This window comes from Mustelus asterias, chromosome 15 (genome assembly GCF_964213995.1).
Source record: "Mustelus asterias chromosome 15, sMusAst1.hap1.1, whole genome shotgun sequence".
NCBI lineage: Eukaryota > Metazoa > Chordata > Chondrichthyes > Carcharhiniformes > Triakidae > Mustelus > Mustelus asterias.
The window spans coordinates 78,407,898-78,429,736 of record NC_135815.1 but is presented as its reverse complement, the minus strand read 5'-3'; the positions used below and the strand labels follow the sequence as shown (position 1 = coordinate 78,429,736).

General features: G+C 40.4%; 1 protein-coding gene across 2 annotated transcripts in view; it reads right to left on the bottom strand.

The window, feature by feature from the left end:
* sos1 (son of sevenless homolog 1 (Drosophila)) overlaps nt 1-21,839 on the bottom strand; it is a 251,367-nt gene that overhangs the window by 112,630 nt on the left and 116,898 nt on the right. For both annotated transcript variants that reach the window (XM_078230163.1, XM_078230164.1), the window contains exon 2: nt 3,041-3,166. In XM_078230163.1, the coding sequence (XP_078086289.1) occupies nt 3,041-3,166 (126 nt within the window). The remainder of the gene's footprint in view (nt 1-3,040; nt 3,167-21,839) is intronic.

Below are 21,839 nucleotides of genomic sequence, written 5' to 3'. Positions count from 1 at the left end.
CAAGAAAAGTAGTGGTTCAAGTCCAATCCCTGGGGAACCCACTGAATATTTTCCCTCAGTTCAAAGAAGAACTGTTCACCACTACTCTGTTTCCCATTACTCAGTCAACTTTGTACTGATGCTGCCATTGTCCCTTCTATTAAATGGGTTTCAATTTTGCTGACAATCTTATTATGCAGCACATTTTGGAAATCCGTTTGGACTACAGAAACCACATTACCCTCTGTTACATCATCAAAAAACTCAATCAAGGTAGTAAACACGATTTACCCTCAACAAATTTGTACTGGCTTTCCTTATTTAATCCACATTTGTTCAAGTTACTATTAATTTTGTCCCAAATTATCGTTTAAAAAAGCTTTGCCAGGTTAAACTGGCTGACCTGTAATTGCTGGATTTATCCATACACATTTTTTGAACAAGGGTGTCATATTTGCAATTCCCTCGTCCTCTGGCACCACCCTGTATCTAATGAGGATTGGGAAGTTATGACCAGGTTAATCGTGGTGGGCATGATCTTACTGGCTTGCTGTGGCAAACTCACCCAAAAAAACTGTTTTCTGACTGTTAAGACACTTAGTGTTTTTGGGAAGATTGCCCCCCCGTATGTTAATTAGATTGTTAAGTTGCACAGGTGAATAGGCATTAAAAACTTGAGCACTTAGGGACAGTTGGGACCAAGCTTGTAGATAGCAGGCAGGCACATGTAATGCTACATTCTGTAAATAAACCAATTATCAAGAATAGTATTTCCATTCTTCAAGATCCGACTTGGGATCCAAGTAACAAGTATCTGCATAATCTCCACCTTATTTCCCTCAGCATCCTTGGATGGATCCCTTCCAGTCCTGGTGACAAGGAACACATCAATCTCGGTGCTTCAATCTCTGACTCAGCTCTGACATCCAACCTCTTTCGGCTCTTCCTCATTCCCAAGCTTTTGTCAAACTCACCTGAACACGAAAATCCACTTACATCTCCCGCAAACCCATTCCCACCAGCTGATATTATAGATGGTTCACTCTTCTCGGGTCGTGTTCCCGACCTATCAAAACCATCATCATTATCCCCTTCCTTAAAAAACCTACCCTCAACCCTTTCTGTCGAGTTAATAACTATCTCATCTCCCCTTCCTATGCTAACTCAACCTGTTCTGTTGCTGCATCCCAGATCCATGCCCATTTCTCCCAATATTGCCATCTCGCCTATCCAATTGGAGCCAAAGCACATTTAGGAACAGTTTCTCCTCCCAAACCCTGTACCATCACCTCCAGTTTCTTCAAGGATCTTTTCCTTAGCCCCTCACTACTTCTTTATCTATATGGTCTCTCTCTGCATTATACAAAGTCAAGAGCTCACCTTCAAAATGAAGGCAAAAAAGCCCAACTTCAGCCTTGGCGCCTAGTGTGATAACTATTGCTGGATTTTGCTTAAAGCTTTAAAACCTATGGAATGTTGTTTGGGGAGGGTTAGCTCTGAGGGCAGTAAAATAGAAGGTTTTAGAACTCAGTAAATTTAAAGACATTGTGGATAGCCCTAATGTAATTAATTGTATTTTAACTGACTTTCTTGATCTGCGTTTTACTATTTAATATACCTTTATTTTCTTTAAAATCATCACAAGTGAGTCTGGAACATCCTGCACTGGTTTTCACATCTTTTCTCACAATATGTTTGACCAATCTATTAGAGTTTTTCGAGGAGGTTACCAGGAAAGTGGATGAAGGGAAGGCGGTGGATGTTGTCTACCTAGATTTCAGCAAGGCCTTTGACAAGCTCCCTCATGGAGGGAGGCTAGTTAGGAAGGTTGAGTCGCTAGGTATACATGGGGAGGTAGTAAATTGGATTAGACACTGGCTCAATGGAAGAAGCCAGAGAGTGGTTGTGGAGGATTGCTTCTCGGAGTGGAGGCCTGTGACTAGTGGTGTGCCGCAGGGATCGGTGTTGGGTCCATTGTTGTTTGTCATCTATATCAATGATCTGGATGATAATGTGGTAAATTGGATCAGCAAGTTTGCTGATGATACAAAGATTGGAGGTGTAGTGGACAGTGAGGAAGGTTTTCAAAGCTTGCAGAGGGATTTGGACCAACTAGAAAAATGGGCTGAAAAATGGCAAATTGAATTTAACGCAGACAAGTGTGAGATATTGCACATTGGAAGGACAAACCAAAGTAGAATGTATAGGGTAAATGGTAGGACTCTGAAGAGTGCAGTTGAACAGAGGGATCTGGGAATACAGGTACAGAATTCCCTAAAAGTGACGTCACAGGTGGATAGGGTCGTAAAGAGTGCCTTTGGTACATTGGCCTTTATAAATCGGCGTATCGAGTATAAAAGCTGGAGTGTTATGGTAAGGTTATATAAGGCATTGGTGAGGCTGAATTTGGAGTATTGTGTACTGTTTTGGTCACCTAGTTACAAGAAGGATGTAAATAAGGTTGAAAGAGTGCAGAGAAGGTTCACAAGGATGTTGCTGGGACTTGAGAAGCTGAGTTACAGAGAGAGATTGAATAGGTTGGGACTTTATTCCCTGGAGCGTAGAAGAGCGTTGATAGAGGTGTATAAGATTTTGATGGGTATAGATAGAGTGAATGCAAGCAGGCTTTTTCCGCTGAGGCTAGGGGAGAAAAAAACCAGAGGGCATGGGTTAAGGGTGAAAGGAGAAAAGTTTAAAGGGAATATTAGGGGGGGCTTCTTCACGCAGAGAGTGGTGGGAGTGTGGAATGAGCTGCCGGATAAAGTGGTAAATGCGGGGTCACTTTTAACATTTAAGAAAAACTTGGACGGGTTCATGGATGAGAGGGGTGTGGAGGGATATGGTCCAAGTGCAGGTCAGTGGGACTAGGCAAAAAATGGTTCGGCCCAGACAAGAAGGGCCAAAAGGCCTGTTTCTGAGCTGTAATTTTCTATGGTTCTAATATACAAAATTGCAAAAATACAGTTAAAACCAGCATTCCAAAGTTTCCTCTGGGTTTTGCAATACCCTAGGATTTAACATCAGCTGCACTCTTGACACGTGTAACTCAAATTCATCTCACCTCTACATCTTGAACACTGCGAGGTTGGGCTAGACAGAGCATGCTCAGCAATTGTAGGATCAGCTCTTCAATGTATTGCAAGGCATCCTCAGTAGATGCAAGTTTGGGATGTACCTGTTGCTGAACCTGTCAACAGAAATGAAACAACAATTAACAGTTAGAAAGCATACACTAAATTCAACTATTAATAGATACAAAGTCTGAAATGCTAACAAAAAGGAAAAATATGCATTTATATAGCAAAGATGTGCAGGTTAGGTTGATTGGCCAGGTTAAACATTGCCCCTTAGAGTCCTGAGATGCGTAGGTTAGAGGGATTAGCGGGTAAATATGTGGGGGTAGGACCTGGGTGGGATTGTGGTCGGTGCAGACTCGATGGGCCGAATGGCCTCCTTCTGCACTGTAGGGTTTCTATGTTCCATGTTTCTATATTTCATTTCCTTTAGACACTAAAACATGTCACATCAGAAGTGTAAACTCAAAGCTGTTACACGGGCAAATGTAGAGGCCAGCTTGATTCCAAAACAGCTGACTGGGAAATAAATGCTGGCCAGGACAGCTCCCTATTTCTTCTAAGAGAGCTCAAGATCTTATTATTCAGAGACAATAAATGCTCCTGTAATCAATGAGTCAGTGTTGGAAAAATACCAGTAGATTGTAAACAAAATAACAAGATCCCCACCACCCTCTTGACTCAAGACCACAGTATAATTCTCCAAGTAGCCCCAACAAATGTTCCCCAATACTCAAGGAGTTCTGCAATCTATTCAATCGTCTCAATATCCATTACGTGTCATTGTATCTATGTCCAGCAATTCACTTCCCTCTGTTCCTCTAACCAAGATATTCCTCATAAAAAAAATCATCCCACTCATAGCCCAAAGCCATTCTCCCAACGTTAACAGACCCTGAAAACCCTGCCCACCACTGTGACATTCCAGCACCAAGACTCCAAACTCTGCTCCTGTTAATCTTAGATTCCTGCGTCACAGAAAGTCTCACAAACACAGTTTACATTACCCAACCCACACACCATTGGTCATCCTCCCAATACTAACAAACCACATAACACTTGCCTATCAAGACCTTCTATGCACCTCTACCCACAATCACTGAGCGTTTTTCCCAACATTAGCCAACAGATAGATCCTCCAGACTTCAAATAAAAAGGCAACAGTAAGGAGACAGGAAAAGGTATCAGAATCTAAGCCAATTATTTACAGTTTCCATAAAAATGCTGAAGTTACAATTTAAACTAAAATAGCATTGATATTCCAACAAATTAAATCACCATAAACCAGAGACACTGAACCTATACTTTACCAAACATAATGAAACTCAAGAGTATGAGCAGGATAAGGGGGATCTAGTATTACAAAAATTTAACACACTTCCTTTGCATCACTTTAGCCATAATATTTGTATACACAGAGTCAGCATCAAACTTCCACCTGATTGCTTATTAACACAAAATTCAAGCCACCCACATTTGAACAGATAGGCACTATACCACTGAATGCAAAAACGTGGATTTCTAAGCCTCTAATCAAAAGTTGCTAATGAAAAGAACTAATGAAAACTGATCCTCAATAACCAATCAGAAGAATCTATGAATAAATTACACAAGCATAGAACTGCTTTGGGAGCTCCCCCCCACAGTTGGCTATCGACATTTATACGCATTTGCTGGCTTATGCAGAAAGCACACTAATTATCTGCAAGCATTCAAAAAGGAGTTGGACAAGCTGAGATTGATATCCTGTGTACAAAGGAGAGTAAAATGTTAGATCATTTACCTCATGGTTACCATGGTGTTCTAAAACTCCCGCAGGGGTAGAGGGGCAGATGCACTAAAGCTGATGGTAGCCACCGCAGAGGCACAATGGGGAATGGTCACTGTTTCAGTGTGATGATGTTATTGTTTTTAAAAATGTGAGGAATATAGAGTCATAGAGGTTTACAGCATGGAAACAAGCCCTTCGGCCCAACTTGTCCATGCCGCCCTTTTTTTTAAACCCCTAAGCTAGTCCCAATTGCCTGCATTTGGCCCATATCCCTCTATACCCATCTTACCCATTTAACTGTCTGAAATGTCTGAAAGCTTGTTCCAGACAATCACCACCCTGTGTGTGAAAGAAATTGCCTCTCTGGACCCTTTTGTATCTCTCCCCTCTCACCTTAAACCTATGCCCTCTAGTTTTAGACTCCCCTACCTTTGGGAAAAGATATTGACTATCTAGCTGATCTGTGCCCCTCATTATTTTATAGACCTCTATAAGATCACCCCTCAGCCTTCTATGCTCCAGAGAAAAAAGTCCCAGTCCATCCAGCCTCTTCTTATAACTCAAACCATCAAGTCCCAGGAGCATCCTAGTACACCTTTTCTGCACTCTTTCTAGTTTAATAATATCCTTTCTATAATAGGGTGACCAGAGCTGTACACAGTATTCCAAGTGTGGCCTGACCAATATCTTGTACAGCTTCAACAAGACGTCCCAACTCCTGTATTCAATGTTCTGACCAATGAAACCAAGCATGCTGAATGCCTTCTTCACCACTCTGTAAACCTGTGACTCCACTTTCAAGGAGCTATGAATCTGTACCCCTCGATCTCTTTGTTCTGAACTCTCCCCAATGCCCTACCATTAACTGAGCAAGTCCTGTCCTGGTTCAATCTACCAAAATGCATCACCTCGCATTTATCTAAATTAAACTCCATCTGCCATTCGTCAGCCCACTGGGCCAATTGATCCAGACCCCATTGCAATCCGAGATAACCTTCTTCACTGTCCACTATACCACCAAAAGTGATGTCATCTGCAAATTTACTAACTATGCCTCCTGTATTCTCATCCAAATCATTAATATAAATGACAAATAACAGTGGACCCAGCACTGATCCCTGAGGCACACCGCTGGTCGCAGGCCTCCAGTTTGAAAAACAACCCTCTACAACCACCCTCTGGCTTCTGTCATCAAGCCAATTGTGTATCCATTTAGCTACCTCATCCTAGATCCTGAGAGATTTAATCTTATGCAACAACCTACGATGTGGTACCTTGTCAAAGGCCTTGCTAAAGTTCATGTACTGCCCCCATCTACTTTCTTGGTTACCCCTTCAAAAAATTGAATCAAATTTGTGAGGCATGATTTTTCCACTCACAAAGCCAGGCTGACTGTCCCTAATCACTCCTTACATCTCTAAATGCCTGTAGATTCTGTCTCTGTGAGGCTCACTGGCCTGTAGTTCCCAGGCTTTTCCCTGCAGCCCTTTTTAAACAAAGGCACAACATTTGCCACCCTCCAATCTTCAGACACCTCACCTGTGACTATCGATGATTCAAATATCTCTGCTAGGGGACCCGGAATTTCCTCCCTAGCCTCCCACAATGGGATACACTTCATCAGGTCCCGGGGATTTATCTATCTTGGTGCGCTTTAAGACTTCCAGCACCTCCTTCTCTGTTACAAGTACACTCCTCAAGACATCACTATTTATTTCCCCAAGTTCCCTAACATCCATGCTTTTCTCAACAGTAAATACTGATGAGAAATATTCATATAGGATCTCACACATCTCTTGTGGATCCGCACATAGATGACCTTGTTGATTCCCAAGAGGCCCTACTCTCTCCCTAGTTACTCTTTTGGCCTTTATGTATTTGTCGAAGCTCTTTGGATTCTTCTTTGCCTTATCTGCCAAAACAATCTTGTGTTCCCTTTCTGCCCTCCTGATTTCTCCCTTAACTCTACTGCTACACCCCTATATTCTTCAAGGGATTCACTTGATCCCAGCTGCCTATGAATGTCATGTGCCTCTTTCTTCTTCTTGACCAGGGCCTCAATATCCCGAGTCATCTAGGTTTCCCTACTTCTGATGTGGAGATGCCGGCGTTGGACTGGGGTAAACACAGTAAGAAGTTTAACAACACCAGGTTAAAGTCCAACAGGTTTATTTGGGAGCAAAAGCCACACAAGCTTTCGGAGCTCCAAGCCCCTTCTTCAGGTGAGTGGGAATTCTGTTCACAAACAGGGCATATAAAGACACAGACTCAATTTACATGAATAATGGTTGGAATGCGAATACTTACAGCTAATTACAGCTGTATACTTACAGCTTAATACTTACAGCTAAATATTTACAGCTTGATTAGCTGTAAGTATTCGCATTCCAACCATCATTCATGTAAATTGAGTCTGTGTCTTTATATGCCCTGTTTGTGAACAGAATTCCCACTCACCTGAAGAAGGGGCTTGGAGCTCCAAAAGCTTGTGTGGCTTTTGCTACCAAATAAACCTGTTGGACTTTAACCTGGTGTTGTTAAACTTCTTACTGTCCCTACTTCTACCAGCCTTGCACTTCACTCTAAGAGAATGTGGTGGTATTCTGTAAAGAAGGCAGTGTTTCTGTGTGTCCCCTTGATTAATTAAACTGGGAAAGGTTAATAGAGACAGCTCATCTGTGAGAACTGACGATAAAAGACTAAGGTGCTCGGTGCATGTATTTGTAATTTGAGGCTATGGTGAGATTGCATTTACAAATGAATAGGTTAGGTTTAGAATTTGCATTTGGAGATGCATGGGGCCTGGCTTTTCAGCTACTAAATTTCAAAGGGGGTTTAGAAGTGACAGAGGGACTTCTACATCTTAGAAATGTTTTCTAAGTAAACAGGGGAAGCTAATTAAACTTTATTGACCTGGAAACATTTTATATTTTGAAAAAAGTTGAGTTCAAAGAGGTGCTCGAGGACAATGGAATCAGAGATGAAATGGGGAAAAGGGATATTTAATGAAAGACTTTGAGCTGAGTTGAGGTGGCTGTGTGGGGGAGGTGTTCCGAGACCAGCTCTGTGCTGGGAGAGGGTGTGAAAGTTGTAACAGCCATCCAGTCAAGCCAGAAAACTCTTGGTTTTCAGAAAGCAGCTCGTTTCTGAATCTTCTTGGATTCCCACAGCTTAGATAAAGTGTTTGAGGAGTCATGTGGTACACCTTTATTTTAGTAACAGCAATTTTTGCCTTGGGTAATATTACTGGATTTTATAGCTAAAAATCTACAAGGGGGTTGTTACCAAGAAGTTTACTTGTGTTCCGACCAAGAAGGTTTCTTGGAGGATGTTTTGTAAGATTGTTTTAACTGTGTAACTTTGATCTTATGTACTTAAGTTTTTCTTCTTGTTAATAAATCTTATAAGTGTTAAAAATCCTCATGGTGTTATTAGTTCTGGGATCAGTTTCTGGGATCAGTACACTTAGGGGCTGGTGAATTCCTTAGCTGTATGCCTGACGAGGGATGTGTATTCTAAACATCAAAAATATTGCAATTGTATTGAGGTACCTCAGAGTGGAACATGTTGAATGAAGAAAAGTTGAATTTTACTGCATTCCATTATTCAACTTGAAATGACTTGAATGTACTTTACAAATTTTATGAAGAATATTTCTGGGGAAAATATCCATAATTCCTAATTCCATTGAAATGGCCAATGGATTTTAAAATTATTTTTCTTTGTCACTCTGAGAACATTACATTGGTTCTGGTCAGTGTTCTATTCCACATAGCTAGGCAGTGAAGGATAGAACCTAATTTTTACACATGCAAGCTTGTACCTACAGAGACACATATCACAAACGTGCACTTCCTAACCCAACAGCCACAATTTCAGTCTGCTCCTACCATACCTTTTTTGATCCAAAGATTACCAATAAAGAGGAACTATGTGTCCCTTCTGAAAGAGGCACCACTAATATATTGTAACAAAAAACCCCTTAAAAACCTTTGAAGGAAGCTTAGTGAATCAGATTAAAGTGACATTCTCAAGGGTGATGCACAACACAGCCCCTCCTGGTTATAAAAAACCTGGAACGTACTGGTGGAAATTTTAAAATAAGACTTCACTAGTATGGAAACCCAGGATCTCACATTTACTTGATAGGTGCTTTAACCAACTCAGTCACATCATAACTTTCCTTGTTGATCTCAACTCGCTCCAGTCCTCCACTGCAATAAATTAAAAACTTCCATCTTTCTTTGAAGCCTGATACATCTCCACTCTGAATTCTTTTGGGATATTTCCCAAATAAATGCACCTACAACTGAAAGCTCAAGACTCATAACTAAAGAATGACTACTAGGATAAGATACTGACAACAGCCCAGATGAAGTAGTACCTTGGAAAGATATAGGAAGAAAATGTGAAGAAAGAAATGCCACATTAATCTTCACCCAAAGTGTTGTGAATCTGGAATTCCCTGTCCAGTGAAGCAGTTGAGGCTACCTCTTTGAATGTTTTAAGGCAAGGATAGATAAATCTTTGAACAGTAAAGGAATTAAGGGTTATGGTAAGCCAGCAGGTAAGTGGAACTGAGTCCACAAAAAGATCAGCCATGATCTTACTGAATGGCTCGAGGGGCCAGATGACCTACTCCTGCTCCTAGTTCTTATGTTCTTATGTTACTTGATTAAGTCAGTAAACAAAATAGCCATAAGAAAGTTAACAGGTGGTTGGTTGGCAATGAGATACAAGGCAGGAATTTAATCTTAAATTTGTATGATGTTAGAAGAGCAGGACTCTAAAACAGCAGTTTCGGTATCAAAATCCTGAAATTCAATTATTTCCTTTTAAGTCTGCCAACTGAATCCCATACATTGTTTAAGGCATGGAGCATATAGCATTTGTGTCTTGGCGTGACATCAGCCACGGTTCCATTGAAATAGATCAAGGATTATGGGGCAAACAGGAAAGTGGAGTTAAGTCCACAGTTGGCTGAGCTATGGTCCTAATGAACGGTGGAATAGGTTCGAGAGGCTACTTTTGTTCCTACTTAGGTTCTTACGACAAGCTGGTTTTTCTGCCAGTCAACAGCGAGTTTGTTTACTCCAACTTCCAAAATGCTTGCTCTGCGTTAACCAAAATTATTTGTCTGGATATTGCCAGTGCTAATACAATCACCCCTGTTAGGAGTTTAATGTGTTGAAAACAGTAAATTTAGCAATGACATCGTTGAATTATCCATTTTATAGCTCTTCAAAATAATTCTGTTTTTGGGAAACAAGGGAAAATAGCTTGGTATCTAAGGAAGTGGTATTCGTACAGATGGCTAGGAATAATTTCCTGTTTCTGTTATTCACAACTGAAAACTAAAAATAGGTGACAAAGTCCATATTATGTGGTGCTATACTTCCCTCACATTTAGTTTCTGCTATGTTGGTGAGCTATAGTTCAAAAACCAATCTTACCAAAATTGGCTTACTCCAACAACTCCCCAAACATTCTTGCAGCATTATTTGTCTGGTTATTGCTCATACTTGTGTGCAATCATTACTGCTAGGAAAGCAATGCTAAATTTAATGTTTACAATGTAATGAAGTTATGTGAGGTTACACAAAAGATTACTTTCAAACTGCTTTCCTACATAAGTGACTATACTTCGCAAATTTATTCTATAGAATATTATGGTGCAGACACAGGTCATTCGGCTCAACAATTCTACTGGTGTTTATGTTTCTTAAGACACTCAACCCATTATACCTCATTCTACTCGATTTAACATTATTAATTGGCTTAGAGCTCTTGAGATATTGAGAATATATGAAAGGTGCAAGGTAAATATTAAGAACATAAGAAAATAAGAACTAGAGGCAGGCGTAGGTAACTCAGCCCCTCGGGTCTGCTCCGCTATTCAATATGATCATGGCTGATCTTATCTCAGCCTCAACTCCACTTTCCTGTCCATGCTGCATAACCCTTTAACCCATTACTAATTAAAAATACGTCCATCTCCTCCTTAAATTTACTTAGTGTCCTGGCATCCACCACACTCTGGGGTAATGAATTCCACCAATTCACGACCCTTTGAGAGAAGTAGCTTCTCTCCATCTCTGTTTTAAATCTGCGACCCCTTATCCTAAAACTATGACCTCTTGCTCCAGATTGCCCACAAAAGGAAACATCTGCTCTACATCTACTTTGTATCATTTTATATAGCTCATTAGATCTCTCCTCATTCTCCAAAACTCTAGGGAATATAGGAATGTATACTGGTCAATCTCTTTCCATATGAGAAACCCCTCATCTCTGGAATCAATCCAGTGAACCTCCTCTGAAATGTCTCTAATGCCACTACATCCTTCCTCAAATAAGGGGACCAAAACTATACTCACCACTCCAGCTGAGGCCTCACCAATGTTTTGTTTAGTTGCAGCAACACTTCCTTACTTTTATACTCTAATTCCTTAGCTATAAATGTCAAAATTCAATTTCCTTTTTCTTATTACCTCCTGTACCTGCATACTAGTTTTCTGCGACTCATGCATGAGGACACCCAGATTTCTCTGCACCAAGGCACCCCAAAGTCTCTCTCCATTTTAATAATAAGTTGCCTTTCCATTTTTCTAACCAACATGGATAACCTCACACTTATCTACATTAAATTCCATCTGCCACATTTTGGTCCACTTAACTAACTTACCTATATTCACTTGTAAATTTCTTATTTCCTCATTGCAACTTACGATCTCACCTATTTTAGTGTCATCTGCAAATTTGGCTACAGTACCATCTATCCCTGTGTCCAAGTCATTCATATAGATTGTAAATATTGGGTCCCGAGCACCAAACCCTGTGGCACCCCACTAGTTACACCTTGCCAACCAGAAAAAGACCCATTTATCCCAATTCTCTGCCTTCTATCAGTTAGTCAGTCTTCCATCCAAGCTAATAAATTGCTCCTAATCCCATGTGATCTTAACCTTCTGTACAGCACCTTATGAAATGTCTTCCTGAAGTCCAGATATACTACATGTACAGGATCTCCATTATCCACTTGGCTTGTTACATCTTTGAAGAACTCGGAGCAAATTAGTCAAACATGAGTTACCCTTCATAAAACCATGCCATCTCTGATAGATTGTGTTTTGACTTTCCAAATGTCCTGTTATTAGTTCCTCAATAATGGATTCTAAAGTTTTCCGAACAACTGATGTTAAGGGTCTATAGTTTCCTACTTTTGCCTCCCTCCCTTTTTAAATAAGGGTGTTGCATCAGCATTTTTCCTGATGTAGGACATCAGGACCTGGGGACTTGTCTGCCTTCAATCTCAATAGTTTGTTGAATACTATTTCCCTATTGATGGGAAAATTTCAACTTTATATTCTCAGCATTCCAACACCAGTTCTTGTCAGCAGATTTTATCCTATTTGATTTGAAAGTTGCATCTTTTCTATGCTTTGTTCTTGCAGTTATGTATGCCTGATCTTAATTGCTTATTGGACTTACTGCAGTGTCACAGGATAAGAACCTGTCTTCAAATTGGTACCACAGATCACTAGTTTAAAAAATAAACTTAAATATATTTATTTGTAACTGGCAATACAAACCATAGAAAACTGTAAATGCCAAAAGTACAATGTGTACAAGCATACACAAAAGTCAATAATGTTTTAATTGAAAGAGCAAAATAGTGTAAATGCTAGAAATCTGAGATAAAAACCAAAAATGCTGGACCTGCTGCATGTTGAATGTTTCTGTTTTGCAATGGAGTAATGATCCTCCATGACAAGAGCTTTTGATGGAATCAGAGTCTTTGCTACTGTAATACCAATTTCTGTTTCCTGACAGCAAATTCAGCTTCCTTACTTTTTCTCGTGCTGAAATCTTAATTTAGCCTCAAATCAAGCATGTTTGTCAGCTCTTCCAAATGATTCAAGCAATCGATTTTCCAAAGAACCTCATACAGCCACAAGTGTCAAACCCACCACTTTTTGTTAACTTCTCTAACTGCATAGATTCTTCAAGAAACTTCTATTCTTCATAGGTTTTTAACTGAAGTATAAAAATTAATGAGACAAATAAGATGCTAAATATCACATAAATAATGAAAAGAGGGAGCGGGACAGAATATAGGAAAAGCAACATCCATTACAGTGACAGATACGATCCCATAAGCAGCAATAAAAAGTGACCTGATGATTTACTTTAGATTTTGGTTGAGGAATGAATATTGGCCAGGACACCAAGGATAATTCACTGGTTCCTTGGAATTAATATCAGACCTAATAAGGGCTTGTTTCTAAGCCTTGTTTTAAAATTCTGATATCCAGAAAATGGAACCTCCAATAGGCACCACTCCCTCACTAGAGCACTGAATTGCTAGCCTAGATTATATACTCAAGTTTGGAGGTGTGGTGTGAAATGTGCCATAGAGGGAGTGCAACAAAGGTTCACTAGACTTGTTCCTGGGATAGAGGGACTGTCTTATGAAGTAAACTGGGCCTGTATTCTCTCGAGTTTTGAAAAATGAGAGGTGATCTCATTGAAACCTATAAAATACTTCAAGAAATTGACAAGGTAGATGCAAGTAAGATGTTTCCCTTAGTTGGGGAATCTCGAACTAGGGCCACAATTTCAAAATATGAGGGATTCCATTTAGGACTGAGAAACTAGAGTCACCTCGCTCGTTATAGTTTGCCAATCTAAAAATGCTCTTCTTTTGTTAGTTAGCCAATACTCTATCCACACGAATTCATGACTCCCAACACCATAAACTAGTATTTTGTGCAGTAACCTTTCACGTGGTACCTTATCAAATGTCTTTTGTAAATCCAAATATATTATATCTTCTGGTTCCACTTGTTTGTTATACCTTCAAAGGTCTCTAATAAATTTGTCAAACACTATTTGCCTTTAATGAAAACACATTCCTCTGTTTGTTTGGATTATGGTTTGCTAAATGCCGTTCTATCAATTTCTTAAAAATTGATTCTAGCATTTGCCCAATGACAGATGTTAGGCTAACCAGCCTAAAGTTTCCCATTTTCTGTCTTCTTCATTAAGGACATCGCCTCAGGGCTGAAGTGGAACTTGTAATGGCAGGGGAAGGATCCAGCTGTCGTTGTCTAAGTGGGTACCAATGACAGCTTGAGGGTAAATTATAAAACCGAGCCACATAAGTAATAATCTCTGGATTACTGCCTGAACCACAAATTGACATAGGGTAAATAAGATCAAAGAGTTGCATGTGTAGCTCAAAGATTGGTGTGGGAGAAATAGGTTTTGATTCATGGAGCAGTAGCAGCAGAACTGGGGAAAGAAGCTGTACCGCTGGGACAGCCTTTACCTGAACCCCGCTGGCGAATCGTATAATTAGGGTTGTAGGGAGGGCTATAAACAAAATAGTTGGGAGGGAGGGTTCAAGTGAGGGGGGAACTTTGAAAAGTAAAGAGAAAGGACAAGGCAAGAGTGCAAGGTACTTACACCAATGATGATCAGAGCATGATAGGAGAGGACAGAGTGCACCAGCAAGTAAGGTCAGAGTAGGCAATAAAGGTAAAAATAAATAAATTATGGACTCCGTATCTGAATGCTTGCAGCATTCGTAATAAGCTGGATAAATTTAGAGCACAGAAAGGAATAAATGAGTATGAAATGATGGCCACTATTGAGGTCTGGTTGCAAGGTGACCAAGGCTGGAACCTGAGTATATGGTGTTTGACATTTCAGAAGGGCAGGAGGAAAAGAGATGGAGTAGTTCTGATAATAAAAGAGGAAATCAGTACAATGATGAGAAATGATCTTGGTTCAGAATATCACAATGTAAAATCAGTTTTGGTTGGAGTTAAGAAATAGCAAAAGAAAGTCACTGGTGGGAGTAGCTTATAAATAAGCACCTCACAGTAGTTACACAGTGGGGAAGAGTGTACATCAAGAAATCATTTGAGTTTCCAAGAAAGGTGCTGCAATAATCATTAGTGGCTTTAATCTTCACATCAGTTTGTTCAAAAAAGATTTACAAGGATGATGCCAGACTATAAGTTACACCATCAGGAAAGGATAAGACAGTGGGTCTCTTCTCTTGAAAAGAGAAGGCTGAGAGGTAAGCTAATAGGTCTTCAAAATTTTGAGGCTATTGGAAAGGGCAGAAGGTATTTCCACTTGTTGAGGAGACTAAAACTGGAAATTGTAAATATAAGATTGCCACTTATAGACTCCTGTGAAACAATAATTCTTTACTCTGTGATCTTTGCCCTGTACCTCTTTGTTTCTTGATCCCTTACCTTTACTGTATGAGTAAAAAGGAGGCTCTATTGTGATCTTCTTCTCACATTTGTGTGTGTAAATAAACTAACCCTCCAAGTTTACCCTATCTCAAGTTTTCTATGGGGTTATTAGTAAAATTGCATCAGATGAAAACAGATAGATTGGGGAATATGCCACCGCTTATAAAACAGAAAACCCAAATCAAAACAGAGAGGGCGGGGGTATCAGGATATTGAATTCGATGATCAGCCATGGTCATAAGAACATAACTAGGAGCAGGAGTAGGCCATCTGGCCCCTCGAACCTGCTCTGCCATTCAATAAGATCATGGTTGATCGTTTCAGCTCCACTTACCCACCCATTCACGATAACCATCAATTCCTTTACTGTTCAAAAATGTATCTATCTTTGCCTTAAAAACATTCAAGGAGATAGTCTCAACTGCTTCACTGGGCAGGGAATTCCACAGATTCACAACCCTTTGGGCGAAGAAGCTCCTCGTCAACTCAGTCCTAAATTTGCTCCCCCTTATTTTGAGGCCATGCTCCCGAGTTCTAGTTTCACCTGCCAGTGGAAAGGACCTCCCTTCTTCAATCTTATTTATTCCCTTCATAATTTCATATGTTCCTATAAGATCCCCCCTCATTCTTTTGAATTCCAATGAGCGTAGTCCAGTCTACTCAGTCTCTCCTCATAAGCCAACCCTCTGAACTTCAGAATCAACCTGGTGAATCTTCCCTCCACCCCAACCAGTGCCAGTATATCCTCTCTCAAGTAAGGAGACCAAAACTGTACACACTACTCCAGGTGTGGCCTCATTGCAACATAACTTACCCATTTTTAAACTCCATTCCTCGAGCAATGAAGGACAAAATTCCATTTGCCTTCTTAATTACCTGCTGCAACAGCAAACAAATGCCTTGAGATTCCTGCACAAGGACACCCAGGTCCCTCTGCACAGCAGCATGCTGCAATTTTTTACCATTCAAATAATAGTCCATTTTGCTGTTATTCCTACCAAAACGGATGACCTCGCATTTACCAACATTGTACACCATCTGCCAGACCCTTGCTCACTCACGTAAACTATCTATATCCCTTTGCAGACTTTCAGTGTCCTCTGCACACTTTGCTCTGCCAATCATCTTAGTGTCACCTGCAAACTTGGACACACTACACTCAGTCCCCAAATCCAAATCATTTATGTAAATTGTAAACAACTGTGGTCCCAACACTGATCCCTGAGGCACACCACTAGTCACTGATTGCCAACCAAACAAACACCCATTTACCCCCACTCTTTGCTTTCTGTTAGTTAACCAATCCTCTATCCATGCCAACACATTACCTTAATACCGTGCACCTTCATCTTATGCAGCAGCCTTTGGTGTGGCACCTTGTCGAATGCCTTCTGGAAATCCAGATGCACCACATCCACCAGTTCCCCATTGTCCACCACGTAATGTCCTCAAAGAATTTCACTAAATTAGTTATACATAACCTGCCTTTCATGAACCCATGCTGCGTCTTCCCAATGGGACAATTACTATCCAGGTGTCTCGCTATTTCTTCCTTGATTGTACATTCAAGCATTTTCCCCACTACAGAAGTTAAGCTAACCAGCCTATAGTTACCCGCCTTTTGTCTACCTTTTTTGAACAGTGGCGATACTGCCCCAGAGTCCAGCAAATTTTGGTAAATTACCATGAGCACATTTGCTATTTCCCCCGCCATCTCTTTCAGTACCCTGGATGCATCCCATCAGGGCCAGGCGACTTGTCTACCTTTAGCCCCATGAGCTTGGCCAACACTACTCCTTTAGTGGTAATGAGGATCATTTCTAGGTCTCCAGCTGCCATAGCCTTCTTGTCTTCAATTTTTGGCATGCTATTTGTGTCTTCCACTGTGAAGACTGACCCAAAATACCTGTTCAATGCCTCGAGCATTTCCTCATTTCCCGTTATTAAATCCCCCTTTTCACCCTCTAAAGGTCCAATGTTTACCTCAGTCACTCTTTTTCGTTTTATATATTTGTAAAAACTTTTGCTATCTGTTTTTAGATTCTGAGCTCGTTTACTCTCATAATCTTACTTTTCTTTATAGCTTTTTTTCGCAGCTGTTGACCTTTAAAGATTTCCCAATCCTCTAGCTTCCCACTTATCTTTGCCACTTTGTATATATTTTCTTTTCAATTTGATACCCTCCTTCATTTTCTTAGGTATCCATGGCTGATTATCCCTTTTTCTACAGTCCTTCTTTATTACTGGTATATACTTTTGCTGAGCACTGTGAAAAATTGCTTTGAAAGTCCTCCACTATTCCTCAATTGTCCCACCATAAAGTATTTGCTCCCAGTCTACCTTAGCCAACTCCTCCCTCATCCCATTGTAGTCTCCTTTGCTTAAGCACAAGACACTGGTATTGGATTTTACCTTCTCACGCTCCATCTGTATTTTAAATTGAACAATACCATGATCACTCCTTCCGAGAGGATCCCTAACTGTGAGATCACTAATTATTCCTGTCTCATTACACAGGACCAGATCTAGGATAGCTTGCTCCCTTGTAGGTGCCATTACATGTTGTTTGAGGAAACTATCACGGATACATTCTATGAACTCCTCCTCCAAGGCGGCCTTCGCGACACACGACAGCGCAGAGTCGCTGAGCAGAAACTGATAGCCAAGTTCCGCACACACGAGGACGGCCTCAACCGGGATATTGGGTTCATGTCACACTATTTGTAACCCCCACGGTTGCCTAGACCTGCAGAGTTTCACTGGCTGTCTTGTCTGGAGACAATACACATCTTTTTAGCCTGTCTTGATGCTCTCTCCACTCACATTGTTTTGTTTCTTAAAGACTTGATTAGTTCTAAGTAGTCGCATTCCAACCATTATTCATGTAAATTGAGTTTGTGTCTTTATATGCTCTGTTTGTGAACAGAATTCCCACTCACCTGAAGAAGGGGCTTAGAGCTCCGAAAGCTTGTGTGGCTTTTGCTACCAAATAAACCTGTTGGACTTTAACCTGGTGTTGTTAAACTTCTTACTGTGTTTACCTCAGTCCAACGCCGGCATCTCCACATCTAGTTTCTATTCACAGACGGGTAGTGTGAGGAGAAGTTAAACCTCCTCCTGTCCATAACATACTAAGAACTTGGTCACTTATTGGGCTAGTCCAACTATAGCGTTGTATAGCCTAACCTATGTTATTAGGTGTCACTAATGGCATTAATAACTATTATAGTTTACAATGCAGTTTCAATGTCAATTATAATATGGTACCACATAAAGCAAAAAAACTGTTGAAATCTGGGGCATTATGTATACGTCACAATGAAGACTTCCACAAACACATTTGCATACAAGTGGCAATAAGCCACTTGAGTTAAAACCAAAAACCTGACATACTAAAAAAAAATACAGGCAAGAGGGCAGGGAATTTGAACGTAACTTTTTTTTATTGTCTGTCTATTTTAAGTTTAATACAATCACTCTTTTCCTCTCTCCACGCAAATCTTCCCACCACTTTGACAGCGCCACTATTGCTAATTGAATGGGCTTCAAGATACAAACAGCTCAGTTTTAGGGCTACAACTGGTCAAAATTTGTAATTGTGATTCTGTCCTTTTCACCTTGATGTCAGAGGTTGTGGGCTCAAGTTTCACTCCAGAGCCTTGACACTAAAATCTAAGCTGACAGTTCAGTGCTGTCCGGAGCAAGTGTTACACTGATGAAGGTGCCATCTTTCAGCTGAGGTATCGAACTGTGGCCCTGTCTGGCCATTCAGGCGAGTACAAAAGGTCCCATGACACTATTCTGAAAAAGAACCAATGCCTTGGCCTATATTTATCCTCCAACTAACGTCATTAAAACAGATTATTTGCTTATTATTGTATTCCTAGTAGTGGGACCCTGCTGTGTGCATTTCCTATATTGCAACAGTGGCTACACGTCAAAAATATAGTAAAGCCCTTTAGCAGTCCTGAGGTCATGAAATACACTATATAAATGGAAGTTTTGCTTTTAAAATACATTTATTTAAATACAAACTATGAATCAATTATAAATAAATACCAATTCATTTTCTGAGCTATTGACAAGAAAAAATGTAATCAGTTAATTGTTTTATTTAAATTATTTTAGGCTTATGTACTTTCAATAATTTGCAATTATCTTGTGTCTTTATTATAGAAGACAAAGTGTTTCAGATAGATAATCACATGAAAATTTACATCTAGTCAAAGATGGAGTTATCAGGTGTGGTAACTAAACGTTTGGTGGTAAAGTTAGGGAGGGAATATCACAGCGCAGCACCTAGATAGCTCAAGAGAAGGAGCGACTGCCAATGTTGGGTGGAGGCCAGAGGCAATCAGCACTAACAATGTTCATTAATGGCTTCTTTTGGTTTGCAAGCTTTCAGCTTCCAAAAATCACTTGGCAGGTTCTATTATGCAGATTTGTGCATGAATTACCAGCTTTTCTTCCAAGGCCATTTGCAAAGGGTTAGAATTGTAAAATCTTTGCTTATAATATTTTTAGAACAGAAGATGGTGGAGAATCTATTCAGTTTTCTACTGCTCTGCATGTGCACAACTAGTTTTGACACTGAAGTCCCATGTCAATTAACAATATGGTAATACACTATCAGCACAGCCGTCTTCAACAGCGTGTCCCAAATCTTCAAAAAGACTTCAACACATAAAATGACTTTCAAGGTATAAATAAGACAAAAGAACCTTCTGCTCTTTGGAAAATTACTGGTTACTCTGGAGATGTGTATTCAAATGCTAGGTGAGTAGCTGAGGAATTTAAATTCAATTAATTAAATAAATAGGAATAAAAAGCGAGCATCAGTAATGCTGACCATGTAACTGCCAGCTTATGGTAAAAATCCATTCGGTTTATTAAATGCGCTTTAGGGAAGGAAATCTGCCATCCTTATCCAGTATGTCACTCCAAATCCACATCAATGTGGTTGATTCTTTTTTTGAAGTAACCCAACAAGCCACTCAGTTCTATCTATCTGCTTCGATCAAAGCCCTCTTCACTAAACTCGGGAGACTTGACAAAATTGAGAGCTGTCTCACAGACAAGTCAAGCAACAGCCTGACAGTCACCTTCTTGACAACAACTCCCTCTTACCACCTGGAAGGATAAGGGAAGGAGGTGCTTCGGAATACCACCACCACCAAGTTCCCTCAAGTAATACAACATCCTAAATTGGTTGTATACTGTTGTGCCTTCATCAGCACTGGATCAAAATCAGAAACCCACTCCCTAACAGCATTGCAGGAGTGCCATGATCTCATGGACTGCAGCAGTTAAAGACGGTGGCTCACTACCACTCCTCAAGAGCAATTACGAACAGGAAATAAATGCTGGCTTTGCCAAAGATGCACACATTCTGTAAATAAATAAAACAAAAACTGAGTGATTCGATCAAATTGGACACACTCCACTTTCATTTTTCCTTTATATTCTTAATTTATTTCCACAAGTTTCCATTTTTCAGACATAGTAAACAGACATACTGGTTCACTAAAGAGGTTGAATTTCTTGTGAAGAGGAAGAAGGAGACTTATGTTAAGATGAGATGTGAAGGCTCAGTTAGGGCGCTTGAGAGTTACAAGTTAGCCAGGAAGGACCTAAAGAAAGAGTTAAGAAGAGCCAGGAGGGGACATGAGAAGTCTTTGGCAGGTACGATCAAGGAAAACCCTAAAGCTTTCTATAGGTATGTCAGGAGTAAAAGAATGACTAGGGTAAGATTAGGGCCAGTCAGGGAGAGTAATGGGAAGTTGTGCGTGGAGTCTGAAGAGATAGGAGAGGCACTAAATGAATATTTTTCAATCGGTATTCACACAGGAGAGGGACAGTGTTGTCGAGGGGAGTACTGAGATGCAGGCTGTTGGACTGGACGGGATTGAGGTTCATAAGGAGGAGGTGTCAGCAATTCTGGAAAGGGTAAAAATAGATAAGTCCCCTGGGCCGGATGGGATTTATTCTAGGATTCTCTGGGAGGCTAGAGAGGAGATTGCAGAGCCTTTGATCTTTGTGTCGTCATTGTCTACAGGAACAGTGCCAGAAGACTGGAGGATAGCAAATGTTGTCCCCTTGTTCAAGAAGGGGAGTAGGGACAACCGTGGTAATTATAGACCGGTGAGCCTTACTTCTGTTGTGGGCAAAGTTTTGGAAAGGATTATAAGAGATAGGATTTATAATCATCTAGAAAGGAATAGTTTGATTAGGGACAGTCAACACGGTTTTGTGAAGGGTAGGTCGTGCCTCACAAACCTTATTGTGTTCTTTGAGAAGGTGACCAAAGAGGTGGATGAGGGTAAAGCGGTTGATGTGGTGTATATGGTTTTCAGCAAAGCGTTTGATAAGGTTCCCCATGGTAAGCTTTTGCAGACAATACGAACACATGGGATTGAGGGTGATTTAGTGGTTTGGATTAGGAATTGGCTAGCTGTAAGAAAACAGAGGGTGGTGATTGATGGGAAATATTCATCCTGGAGTTCAGTTACTAGTGGTGTACCGCAAGGATCTGTTTTGGGGCCACTGCTGTTTGTCATTTTTATTAAAGACCTGGATGAGGGCATAGAAGGATGGATTAGTAAATTTGCAGATGACACTAAAGTCGGTGGAGTTGTAGACAGTGCGGAGGGAAGTGGCAGGTTACAGAGGGACATAGATAAGCTGCAGAGCTGTGCTGAGAGGTGGCAAATGGAGTTTAATGCGGAAAAGTGTGAGGTGATTCAC